This window comes from Equus caballus, chromosome 8 (assembly GCF_041296265.1).
Source record: "Equus caballus isolate H_3958 breed thoroughbred chromosome 8, TB-T2T, whole genome shotgun sequence".
NCBI classification, from domain to species: domain Eukaryota; kingdom Metazoa; phylum Chordata; class Mammalia; order Perissodactyla; family Equidae; genus Equus; species Equus caballus.
In genome coordinates, this window is record NC_091691.1 from 7,216,483 (window position 1) to 7,229,462 (window position 12,980).

The 12,980-nt window shown below is 56.0% G+C and overlaps 1 protein-coding gene across 13 annotated transcripts in view; it reads right to left on the minus strand.

Annotated features, from left to right (window-relative positions):
• OSBP2 (oxysterol binding protein 2) overlaps nucleotides 1–12,980 on the minus strand; it is a 181,056-nt gene that overhangs the window by 26,034 nt on the left and 142,042 nt on the right. For all 13 annotated transcript variants that reach the window (XM_070276204.1, XM_070276203.1, XM_023646840.2 and 10 more), the window contains one exon: nucleotides 7,072–7,325. In XM_070276204.1, the coding sequence (XP_070132305.1) occupies nucleotides 7,072–7,325 (254 nt within the window). The remainder of the gene's footprint in view (nucleotides 1–7,071; nucleotides 7,326–12,980) is intronic.

A 12,980-nucleotide genomic window follows, 5' to 3' on the forward strand; every position in this document is an offset into this window, starting at 1 on the left:
CCGGGCTGACCTGAATTCATAGCTCCTAAGAGCCATGGGGGTCATGGGGTTGAGGGGCTGAGTTCTAGGCACTGGGACAAGTCACCAACTCTGAGGAGCCTCTCACAGCTCAGGTGTAGGAGCCATGTCTGAGCAGTCTGCCTTGCTTGGGCCCCACCTACGGGGGTCTGGAGGAGCAGCCGGCAGGGAACAAGCCCATAGGCTACCAACCCACCGAAGGGCTCAGCACTGCAGCGGGAGATGACCACCAGCACCTGCCACACAGCCCTCAGCGCCTTCTAATTGGGACTGTGGCTGCCTCTCCCCCTGCCAGAGCTGAGGGGAGGAGATGTGAGGGGGTGGCATAAGGAGGTCCCAAGGGCTCAGTGGGCAGAGAGGTGGGCCTATGTGAAAGTCACAGAAGCAACACTTCCCCAGCCTGGCTCTGCCACCCTGGCCCACAGACAGAACCTGCTTCCACAGACCAGGGAGGGAGCCCTGGCAGCAGGGGGTGTGCACCCACATCACCCCATGGTAAGCTTGCCCCCAGAATGACCATGGAAATACTGTGGGGTTCTTCTGTTGAGGACAGGGGCCGTGAGGCCAGAACACGAGGCTCAAGGGCAACTCATGGGGAGCCCAGGTCACCCAGGACAGTCCAGGGGCGCTGGCCTGGTGACAGGTGATGCACCCCTAGTCTTCCACACAGATCCCCTGGCAAGCAGTGGGGATGGCCCAGGGACCACTGGCTATGACCCCAAGTGCTCATACAACAGCCGGGCCTGCAACCCTTGGGCAAAATGATCACCCTGGGCCTCAAGGTGGCACCCAAAAAATACAAATGATGATCACGACAGGGAAGCTGTAACGACACCAACCTTGTGTGGCTATTGTGAGGAGCAAACAAAGTAATGGGAAGAAACTGGGATGGGCTGCTGTTGTAGCACCACCATCATCACAGAGGCCTGTCCTTCAAACCAGGGCACTTCACTTTGCTACAAAAATAAATTTATTGGAAAAGGGAATAAAACTGGAGTTTATTCTTTTCACTTTACGGGAACTAATACCCAAAATACTAGCTGGTAATACGTATTAATTCAATCATTCTCCACCTTAACCACACGGCCGATCCAATGCTACAACTCCAGGCACATCCTGCTCCCAGGAAGGACACTGACGAGGAAGGATTGAGCTTGCGGTCCCCACACCCAGGCCTGGAAGAGCACCTGCGCACTGGCACTCTGTGGTTCGAGGCTCAGTCTAACAAACCAAGACACCTATGGTGCTGTGAGGCTCCTCCGAAGCGGCAGCCTACTTCATAGTCACCCAAATGGTAATCTGAAAAGGGAACTGCTGGGCTGCCTTTGATCAGACTCATGAGATCACCCGCTAGGGAATTTTGCCAGACATGAAGCGATTCATTCATTCGCTCCTGCGTTATTTCACAAGCTACTCTCTCTCTCACTCGTTTGTTAAGGCTCCTGGATGCCGGGCCCTGTGCCAGGCAGGGAAGCTCCAGGGCTTCCAGGATTGCGAGGGAGACTGTGTCCTGTCCTAGCAGGGTGCCCAGCCCAGCAGGGAGGATGGTCAAGATGCTGCAGTAGAAAAGTCTATGAGACACTGTGGACCCATAGACCGGGCGGTGGGTCAGCGGAGCCGGGGTGGGGATGCGGGGCGAGGGTGGGCAGGAGAGAGTTTCCTGACCCTCTGGCCCCTGCTCAAGGGAGGGGCGGGTTTATTTTTCTCCTGTGAGGCAGCAGGCTGCAGCGAGAACCTTGAAGAGCTGGGCACACCCTTAGCAGCGGTTTTCCCCACTGTAAGCCTGCTGAGTGGGCGGGGGAGGTCACATGTGCAGAACGCTGGGCACACAGAGCCACCATGGAAAGTTAACTCCCTTTCCTGACCCGGCTCTCCTCTGGTCAGAGGCCTGCTCCAGCCCCTCCCAGTCCTTTCCTCAGGAGCTGGGGCAGGGGTGAGGGGGAGAGGGGCTGCCATCTGGGAGGGAAGATGGCATGCAGGGCTAAGCCAGCTGGGTAGACTGTGAGAAAGGGCCCTGGGAGCAGCTGTGGGCTTGCGGGATCAGGGTGGAGGGCTTCCTGGAGGAGGTGAGTCCATCTGAGATGTGACAGGTGGGAATGGGGCTGAGAGACTGTGGTCTCTTCAGATCTGGTGAGTGACCCAGGCTGGCGGGGGATGGGGATGGGAGGTGGAGCAGAAAGGGGGAGGTGAGGGGGAAAAGGGGAGGTGGGGTACAGGTGGGAGACAAGACGGGGGAGGGACTGCTGGGCCCCCGGGGATGCTCAGGAGTCATGTGACTCACACGTCCTGTTTCTCCCTCCTAAGGAGGGAAGGAGATGTGTCTGCTCTCCTTTCCAGAGCAGCAGGTGGGGCCACCACCCACACAGTCAATCAGCTTCACCCAACAACCAGGTCCTGCCCATGGGGCCACCATGACTGGAGGCCAAGGAACTGTCCCCAGAGGCCCAGGAAAGGTAACAAGGTGGGTGGATTTAGAGGTGAAGCAGTGTGGGTCCCTGTCCCCGTGCGCCACTTACAGGGAACTGCATGTGTAAAGAGCTCAGCACCCCCTGCACGCAGCAATGGCCCGGCAGTGGTCACTGTTAATATTTTCCTTCCCTGCCTGGGAGAAAACTTCCTGACCCTTCCAGGCCCCGCTCTGTGGCTACTACCTCTGCCCTCTCCAGGCCCCACCCTGGCTCCCAGGACACACAACTGGCACCTGAGGAGCGCTCTCCTGTGGGCTGTGGTTAGCCGGGGCCGAGCCCACCTCCCTGGCTGACTGTGAACCTCCCCAGCTCTTCCCCAGCCCCTCCACAAGCCTGGCCTTCAAAAGCGGGCATGTGAGCAGCTGCGCCTGTGCAGGTACTCCTGGAGAGGGCTGCACTGCTGACCCCACGTGTGATGCAGCCTCACTATGTGAGTCCTCTGGACTGTGAGCTCCACGGGCAGGGCCCAGTGCCCCCCTGGCACGAACCCAGGCAGGCTCAGTAGGAAGCTGCTGAGGTCTGCGTTCCCAATTCCCATCAGGCAGGACTTCCCTAACTGCAAGAGCCACGGAGCCACGGCTTCAGTGCACGACGAGGGGGAGGGTGGCCCTGAGTTCACTATGGTGCTGTCCTGACCTGCTCAGATGCTGCCCCCAGAGAGGCCCCTCCAAGGCGCCACCCTCCAAATCCTGGCAACAAAAACTGCAAGAGGAGGGAGGGGGGCTCAGTGTGGTGGTCTCTTGGAAAACGCAATTACAACTTAATTTCACGAAGCACTGTTCTATTTCTTGGTGACCAGGCTGGGTCATTTCTCTGCAAGGCCAGGTGACCAGGTGCGTGGGACAGCAATGAGCGGCTCTGCAGGCTGAGCCTGGGCTTTCTCACTGACCCTGTTCAGGGGACGAAACAGGCCCGGAAGGGCTTTGTAAACGGTAACACAGCAGGCAAACCTGACATGTGGGCTACTGAGAACTTTTTTCCCCAAGAGATGAGACCCACTTTGGTTGAAACATCACATATTAGGCACTCCCACTGGGCTAATGTTGGGGGCACATCTGAGTTAAGACCTGATCCTGACCTCAGGGGGTGCAAAGCCTGGTGAGGGAATGGATGTTGAAATAACAGGTGAAACACCACATGGTGGTTCCCTAGGTCCTGGGGGGTTCTAGCCTGGAGGAACGGCTTCCTGACTGGGAGCTCGGAAACCCATGGTGATGTCCATGTGCATCTCTGAAGGATGAAAAGGTATCTAAAGGTATGGGGAAAGAAAGGGTGTTCTAGAAGGTACAGCACAGGCAAAGGCACAAAGGGGCTGAAAGACCGGCACTGTTCAGTATTCCTGATCCGGAAATGTCCTCTGAGCAACTTGTTCCCTCAAATGCCTACAGAGGGGGCCATCCTCGACTCAGGGCTCGCTGTACCATGCCCGGGGAGCAGTGGCACAGGAGCGGGCCTGCGTCACCACCCACGGATCCTGGGATCTTGGGAATTGTCCAGAGAGGCCCCCTCCCTGCCCTGCTGGGGCTCGGGACCTAAAGTCTTATGACATCAATGCCCTTTCCCAAATTTGAAGGAGGTTTTAAGACTGCCCCTCTGACTTTTCTCCTGAAGGCTGAACCACCCCAGATTCTTGGCCATCTTGGAGAAAAGTGAAGATGAAGCAGCTGATCCCTCCTCGAGTGGGAAGGGGACTGCTTGCCCAGGGCCCTCTGAAGGATGTGTCTCCCTGCAGCCTTGGTCTGGCCAGCCGTCCCTCATTTTCTGCTCCACTTCCGTGACCCAGGCTCAATCAGAGCCCATGAGGTGAAAACCCCACAGTCGTTCACCATTTACAGGAGGGGCCTGCCCTAGCCGAGAGCGGCAGTGGGAATAGAGGTTCTCCAAACTCAGCATGGGCGCTGCTGGAAGCTTCCCCACGAAGGGCTCATGCCAGCCAGGGCAGGGGGCAGGGAGGGAGGCGGTGGAGTTGCAGTGGGATTCCAACAGCTTCCTCCCCATACAGCAAGACCTGGAACGATCTGGGGGATCATGACTTGCGCCTTCTGGCAACAGCAGGGGTTGGAGGGGCTTCCACCATCCTGAGTGCCCCGCTTCCCAGGAAGGGCTCTGATGGGGCTGCAGCCTAAAGGGAAAAGGCATACCATGGACTCTGGTCCCTGAGATTGGGGGTTCACCCCAGGCGGATGCAAGGCCACCCACTCCATGTGCTAACTTCAGACAGGTAGGGGGCCTCTGCAGCGCTCTGGGGTCTCACCCTTACCACCTCCGAGAGCATGGGGGCCATCACTCCCGAAGCAGGCTGCACAGACCTGGGCTTGCATCCCAGCTTGGCCACTTACCAGATGGGTGACCCTGGGCAGCTCAGGTGACTTTTCTGAGCCTCAGATTCCACTTTGCGCTAATAATACCTAATGGTACTAATGATGGTGTAGGGAGGGGAAAGTGGTCCTGGGTGTGAATCTGCTCCCCTTGGAGCTTGGGGTTGGGAGCCACATCGTTGCCTTAGTTACAGATCCCTGGTCCAACTCCCTCCAAGGCCAGGCTAGAGGTGGGGATGCTTCACCTAGGTGGCCCCTCTGCACACACTGGGGACATCTGAACCCTCCCAGAACTGACCCAGTTCCTGCCAGAGGAGAGGCCCTCATGACAGGTTCACAATAGCAGGTGGGCAGAGCCCTGCCCAGCGTCCAGCTCTCCTGTCACTGGGGTCTGACTCTCCTGGTGCCAGCGGAACTGCAAACAGGCTTTGTAATCAACCCCAGGGGGCTGCGCTTCCCACCAAACAATTCATTATATACTTAGATGACAAGCTGTTTTTATGGCTTCGTAAACACAGATGAGCCTCTGATGTCTGACAAAAGACTTTGCTAGAGATGCCAGCTGAGAGGTTCATTTTCTGGGAAAAGCCAAAACTGCTTCCTTGAGACAAAGCAGCTTCCGTTTCGCGGGCAGGGAGGCAGTGCCAGGGAGGCCAGGGGTGGTGGTGGCTTCTGGGATGGATGAGGAAACACAAATACATCATTATGTCACTAAATGCTTAATATCTGTGCCTGTCACCAGAAGAAGTGCAGGGGCCCAGATCCCTAGAATCTGGGGTCTGTAAGGAGGCCAGCGCGCCAAGAGGGTGGAGGCAGGAAAATGAGAGGGATGATGGGGCCAACTCACAGGGCAGCCGCAGAGCTGCGGGGCAGCAGCCTCTCAGCGCACGTATGTCAACTGCACCCCTGCGTGCTGTGGACAAAGGTGGCACACCTGCAGTGCTCAGGGAGCCTCACACCTGCAGGCCATGATTCCCAGCAGTCTGGGAAGAGGGTGCACCTCGTCAGCCTCAAGCACCAGGGAGGGGATTCCTAAGGCTTCTTCCTGCACCCAGGGTGGTTCCAGGCCCAAGCCTGTCTGTGGCAGGGGTAGGGGGTGGGGGTGGTTCACCTGTTCCCATTTGTGCTGCCCACAAGACCAGTAAGGCAGGCTTGGGGCAAGTCTTGGATTCCCAGCATTTCACCTGGGGATCTTGGCCTGCGGTAGGGCTCCAGCTTCCACCTTCCCCCTTCCCACCCTGCCCTCGGGTTTTCTGGTGGTGGGCCGAGAGCCTGGTCCTGACTCCTGCTCCTGCTCTAATCTAACCCCTTTGCTTTGGAGGCTGGGTCCCCTAGGTGGTACTACCCACTGTCTCCAGACAGCTTGATCGCCTGCCTGAACCGCATTCTATGGATCTGGGCCCCTCCCCTGCATTTCCCCATACCTCCCCTCTTGGGCCCCCTCGTTCCCAGCATGCCACCCCGGCCTGGATGTGTCTCTTGGGAGGAAGCTGTCACAGTCAGACCTGTGCCTGCAGGGTGGAGGCCTGGAGGAGCACACAAATCTCTGGGGAACACTCACCAGGCAGAAAGAAGGGCCCAGAAGCACTGTTAAGCATTATATTCTCTGCCACCATGGAGAGACCCTCCCAGCACCCGGTCACAGCAATGTGGCTTTGAGAACCCCGGGGAGCAGCGACTCCTGTGGCTGTGCCTCTCAGTTTACAGCCTCCACTTACCCATTTGGCTACTGTCAGGTTGGTAGGACCCATGGCAGGTTCAGCTTTAAAGCTCTTTTGGCTAAGGGAACCCCCAATGCCAGCCCCCCACCACACCTACATGGTTCCCCGATCCTGGGTCCTGATCCTGCTGCATCTGTCCAGTGGACTCGGGGAAAGAGCAGTGGCAGGTGTCGTGGGCCAATGTGGGAGCCGTGTCCCCACTCTGTGGGCAGAGTCAGCTGCTCAACTTGGGGCCCTGGCCTTCTTTACCCAGGCCTGAACCACCTGCAAACCTCAACCAGATTCCATACCCAACTCCAGTTTCCACCAGACGATTAAAAAGAACGTTCTCACCCACTGACAACCAAGTGGATGAGATGACACAGAGGATCAAGAGGGAGCTGGAGGGTGCAGGAGGGAGCTGGCTTTGGGAAACAATGTGAAGCCACTGGAAACGGAGGCTTGGTCTGTCAGCACCCCAGCCGCCCGCTCAGGGACTGAGTGACAAGGAGCCATGTCTCTTTCAGGGAGCCCTGTGCCAGGACAGTGATGCTGGTGGGCACTTACGTTGATCATAGCATTCGACGTGATGCGGAAGAGGGTGGCCCGCTCGTTCACAGCCTTCAGCTTCTCACTGCTCTCGTATGGGATTTTGAGGCCTTCCAGCTCGCTCAAGGAGCGCTGGAGCGCCGCACCATGCTTGGCGATGAGGTCATTGCACGTGCCGAGGTCGTCCAACTTCAAGGAGAGGTCCTTGATGGTGCAGTGTAGCTCGCTCTTGTCAGTTGGGGAGGTAGTCTCGTCGTCGTCCCCAGAGTCATCTGTGGAGGGAAACAGAGTTGCCATGGTTCTTACTGACCAACTTGGCACTGAGAGGCCCACATGGCCTGGGCCCAGGAGGGAAAAGCAGGTAGAACCACTCGAGAAAAGAGAGTGCCCTAGAAGGTGCCAGCTCCTGCTCCCAGTCAGCCTGAGGTGTCCACCAGCTTTCCTGGAGTGGGCGCAGGCCCTTCTGAGTCAGTGGGAGGGCATGGGAGGGGGACCAGCTTGAATGACAGGGTCTAGTGATGCTTCGGAGGGGGAAGGCCTGCAGGCACCCAGCCAGGTGCAGGGTGCCAGCTCCCTGACGCTGTGACGTGCAGGCAAGGGCTGTGCTGGGTGGAGAGGGGAGAATGCTGTGTGGGAGCAGCTCCCCTCCCAGACCACAGAGCATAAAGCCCAGGCGCCTTTCTTCACACTGCAGGCCCAGCACAAGCTGACCCGCACCTTCCCTGCCAGCTTTACTTTACTCTCCACCCACCCCCCAGCCACACCAAACTGCCCCCTGTTCCCTGTAAACACTTAAGCACTTGTGCTTGGGGCCTTTCCCACTAGGTCCCCACCACCTGGAACCTCCTCGTACCTCCCCCGCCTCCTCAGAGGTCTCACCCCTATGCCACCAATGACATCCCATCTTCAAAGCCTGCTTGAAGACCCCCTTAGGCCAAAGTCGCAGCTCCCGGATCCCTGCTTCTGCTCCAGCCCATCCTCCTGCAGGTCATCACCCATCTCCCCTGCAGGAGTAAGGCCACTCCCATTTATCGAATGCCTTCTGTGTGTACATGCTGGCTGTGGCCTCTTAATGGCCTTGTCAGGGTAGGGACTGTACCATCCCAGGGGACAGATGAGGTAACTGAGGCTGAGAGAGGTGAAGTCATGCCCGGAGCACCCAGCTAGTCTGTCTCCAGAGTCACCATCTTCATGCCATGCTTCTGGGGCGTCTGTGAGCTGGCCCAGGTGGGCGCTCACTCTCCTGCCTCTCCCACTCTCTCTCGCCTCTTGTGCAGCGGCCCAGGTGCTCTTGGCTCATCCCTTCCTAGGAGTCTGGGGCACCTTGGAACCTGGCCTGCTGCCAGCCCAGCCTATATCCAAGGGTGTGGAGGGCTGTGGGGGCTTCTGGGGGATGCACTGCAGCAGGTAGGGTGGGTGGCACCCACTCAGTTCCAAGGCCATGAACGACCAGTGACAGCCACACTCTCACGTAGTCCTCCCACCTCCACCAGTCCTCAAGAAGGAGGGAGTGGGTGTCATTCAGAAGCTGACATGTGGTCCAGCCTCCCACATTCCCACAGTGTCTCGGGCTCTTCAGACACATGCTGAGCACAGCAGTATGAACCCCCTTCTCAAGCCTGGGTGGAAGCAGATGAACAATGAAGGGGACTCTGCCTCCAAAATGGTGAACTCTGGCCATGTTGAGTCTCCAAGTCTCAGTTTGAGATCAGGGGTCCTTGTGAGGAGCAAACCCACATTGAAAAGACAGATGATAAATATTAGAGACACAGATAAAACTACTTAATGTGACATTCCTCAAATCAGAAAAAAACAAATGGCATTAAATTAGCTTTTGATTTCTCAAGGATAAACCAGCAGATACCCATCAAGAGTGATGAAAATGATTCCCTGGCTCACTTCTCCCTCTGACAAGGAACTCTACTGGTTGGGAACTTACTCCAAAGGAAGGACAACACTTGTACGTACAAAGTTGTTAGGCCTATGCTTCTCAAGCTTATGGCCTTAGGGGTTCTCGAGCTTTTATGACCCCACATGTCCCCTGTTCCACTTCCACTAAGAATAAAACTCAGTGACAGTGAGCATCTCAGAGAAACACAGTAACAATCCACATAGCAACGACACAGCAGACACTAACCTATCCAGAGGGGTAAAATCCTACAGAAGTTTTGCAACTATATTAATGTAAGAACAGCAGCAACGGAAATCTAGGGCCAAATCAAAGCCACACTCCCAGGCACAAAGGAGCCCTCGCCTGCCTCAAAGCCCACATGAAGGCCAGGACTTGGTGCTCTGAGCAGCTCTCGGGGAGGGGCTTGCCAGGCTGCCTGGGTGGTATAAAAAGTGAGGTGGGCGGAGAGAACAGGCTTGAACGCCCGAGTTCCTGGTTCACACTGAGCTCTGCTGCTTTGTGTGGCCATTTCTTTCTCTCCTTTCTCTCCAAGGAGCAGCCTTGTACCCTGCACAGTGATTTCTCTTTTTCACAGGGCTAATGGGAACATCTCATTTTGCCCACTCCTTATAGGCCTACGTCACCTCACTCCCTCTCTGAGACTGTCAGCCTCATCAGGAAGAGGATAGAGCCAGAATATCTACACTGGGGGGCTTGCAGACCCCATCACCCCAAGCCCTCATCTATGTAGGAGGGCTGAGGCTCAGGGCAGGAGGCGTCTGGACCAAGACCACCAGGTAGCTAAAGAACAGCAGTCAGGGTAGGAGCCCACATGCCTGCACTGCTGGTCTCCAAGGACACAGCTCACAAGGACAGTGACCCCATAGGAACCAAGCAGGAGGGACTGTGATGGAGGAAGGACTGGAGAGCTGGAGGGGGTAAGATGGAGGGCCTGGGGCAGGAGGCAGACGGCAGGGACTTCTGCCTTCCCATCCTCCTGCGTTGCCCAGCCCCTGCTTTTCAAAGGACCAGCCATTTCCCTGCTGTGCCTCCCAGCAAGACTGCCAGAGCCATCTATCTGAACTCCTACCTCACTTCCCCAGGCCTTGCTCTGTCTGTCTGTGCACTGCTGATCCTGGCATGCTTCTAATGTTCAGATCAAACCTTCACAGAAAAGTGAATAAGCAGGAGCCCAGCGAGTTGCTCTGCCATTTGCAAACGCCTCTGAAACAAGGACACCAGGCATGGAGGGCAGAGCAGCCAACTCTGCTCTTCATCATCCCCAGAGACAACTCAGGGCCAACGCGGGCCTGCACCTTCTAATGAAAATGACTTCTTGGTAATGGCTGGGCAACTCAGGCCTGACGTTCTTCAGCTAGTGGCGCTCCCAAGACTCCCTGGCTAAAGTGACAAAAGCAAACAGCAGCTCCAGCTGTGGAGCAGAAACAGAACAATCCAGCCTTCAGGCCAGGCGCAGAGCTCGAGATAAGGTGCAGGCAGCTCTTGGGATGGCAGGACCACGTGGAGCAAATGACCGTGGAATAAGCACTCCAGCCTATTCTCAGACACCACCATTTCTAGAAAAGCACCGATTCCTAAAATACTTATCAATTTTCACCAGTTACATACAAGAATGAATTCTCCTTTTTGTTAGATTAAGTCCATACAACTCAGTTTACCAATGTGTTGCAAGGCAGCAGTCACGACCTCTCTGAGCGTCCTGGCCAGGCCAGCAGAGTGTGGCAGTGACTTCTCATCTGTGGCAAGCTTCCTAAGTGGATGAGTTTCCAACCCTTAGCGGCTGTATTGGGATGGCTAGTGTCCCCACAAAATTCATGTCCTTCCTGGAGCTTTGGAATGTAACCTTATATGGAAGCACTGATGTGGATGTAATTAGTTAAGATGAGGTCACATTGCAATAGGGCGGATCCTGAATCCAATACGACTGACGTCCTTAAAAGAAGAGGAGAAAAGACAGAGACACATGTAATGAACGACAAACAGAGAGACTAGAGCGATACGTCTACAAGTCAAGGAATGCCGGCAAGACAAGAAGCTGAGAGAAAGGCCTGGAACAGATTCTGCCTAGGCCTTCTGAGAGCATGGCCCTGCCAAGACTTTGATTTCGGACTTCTAGCCTCCAGGACTGTGAGAGCACAAAATTCTGTGGCTTTAAGCCACCAGTTTGCAGCAATTGGTCATGGCAGCCCTAGGAAACTAACACTGGGGCTTAAAACGACACACGTTTATTATCTTACAATTGTGGAGGTCACAAGTCCTAAAACCAAGGTGTTGGCAGCGCTGCATTCCCTCTGGAGTCTCTAGGGAAGAATCTTTCTTTGCTTTTTCCAGCTAAAAGAAGCCCACATTCCTTAGCTTATGGCCCCTTTCTCCATCCTCAAAGCAAGCAGAGTAGCATCTTCCAATCTCTCTGACTCTGACCCTCCTGCCTCCCTCTTAAAAGGACGCTTGTGATTATATTGGGCTCACCCGGATAATCCAGGATAATCTCCCCATCTCAAGATCCTTGACTTAATCACATCTGCAAAGTCCCTTTGCTATATAAGGTCACATACTCACCAAGTTCTGGGACTTAGGATGTTGACATCTTTGGGGGCCCTTATTCAGCTACCACACAGAGTAGCTGTGGCTGAACTGGACAGTAGGCCGAGTTCTCACCTGTCAGGGATCATTATGTTGGACTTACTGCCCTGGGAGGTGGTCCCTGGATGCTCTCTGTTAGGCACAAACTCCTACCTGGGCACAGAGACCTCACAAGTCCCTCTGTCCTCCCCTCAAAGCCTGGCACGTAAGCCTTCCTGATGGCTCAGGGAGGAGCTGGGTTCTGTGCCAGGCAGTCACGTGGCCTTGGTTAAGAGCACTCGTTCATACACTGGGGATATTAATCTTTCTCTGGAAAAGGATGTTAAGCACCGAATGTGCAGCCAGTATAGAGCTGGGACTCACTGGCCCCCTTCCTATCCATGACTCCCTCATTGGCACAGATCACTCTTGCATGTAACTGGTCTTGAGTTTACTTCAAATCATAGAAGGTTTGAACCAGAGGGAGCCCTTGTGTGTTTGCTGTGCCCCTTGCCCCCGCCCCCAACTTGGGGCTCTCCTCGAACCCTTGAATAGCTGGTTCTGGCTGAGGAGCCCACTGGGCATCCACTCCAGGCCTGGGACCCTCTTTCATAGGGAAACTCCTGGGAAAGAGCAGGTTGCTGTGGAAACAGCCAATGCAGTGGAGCCAGGTGGGCTATTTTTAGAAGTGCAGCTTCTTTTTTTTCATCTTTGGAAGAAAACGGATCAAGTTTCTGGTGGAGAAACCCTGTCAGGGGGCAGTTTTTTTAAACCAAGGAAGCAAAAGCCTGCATAGACTGGTTTGGAAGTGGGGGGAGGTAACATGATGGGGACGTGGGAGTCAGAGGCCCTGCAGCCACCCCATGTTGCACCATCTCCTTCTGGTTTCTCTGGGAAACCTGGCCTTGCCCTCACCTACGAGCTCCTTGGGCTCAAAGCACAGGATGACCGGGGGCCCTCTCTCCTCACACAGTGGCTGGAGATGAGTGAGAAATGCCCTGGCTGAGGAGGGCCTCAGGACAGCAAGGACAAGGCCAGGGGCAAGCCCAGCACTCACCTCTCCCTCTGCACCCACACTTCGTGCTGGGCTGGACGAGTTTTGTGGGGAGGTGGTGCTGAGACAGGTCCTGACAGAGGGACAGGACTGCAGGGGAAGGGCACTGGCCTATGGGGGTGGAGGCACAAGCGCAGGGGCCCCAGCAGGGTCCTGAGCAGGAAGGGACACTCAGATGGCTCATCCACCTCTGGGGGACAAGAAGGCAGGGACCCCCCGCCCTGTCCTTGCCCAGGTGCAGTGCCAGCCAATGTCCCATGTCCTTTCTCCTTCTTGGCTCTTCTGTGGCTCACCCAGGGCCACAGGTGGACACTCCACGGCCTCAGTGCTTTCCTACTTCTGCACCATTCCCTGGATTTCTTTCCTCCTCTCCTCTATCTGGCAGATGGCTCCTCCCCC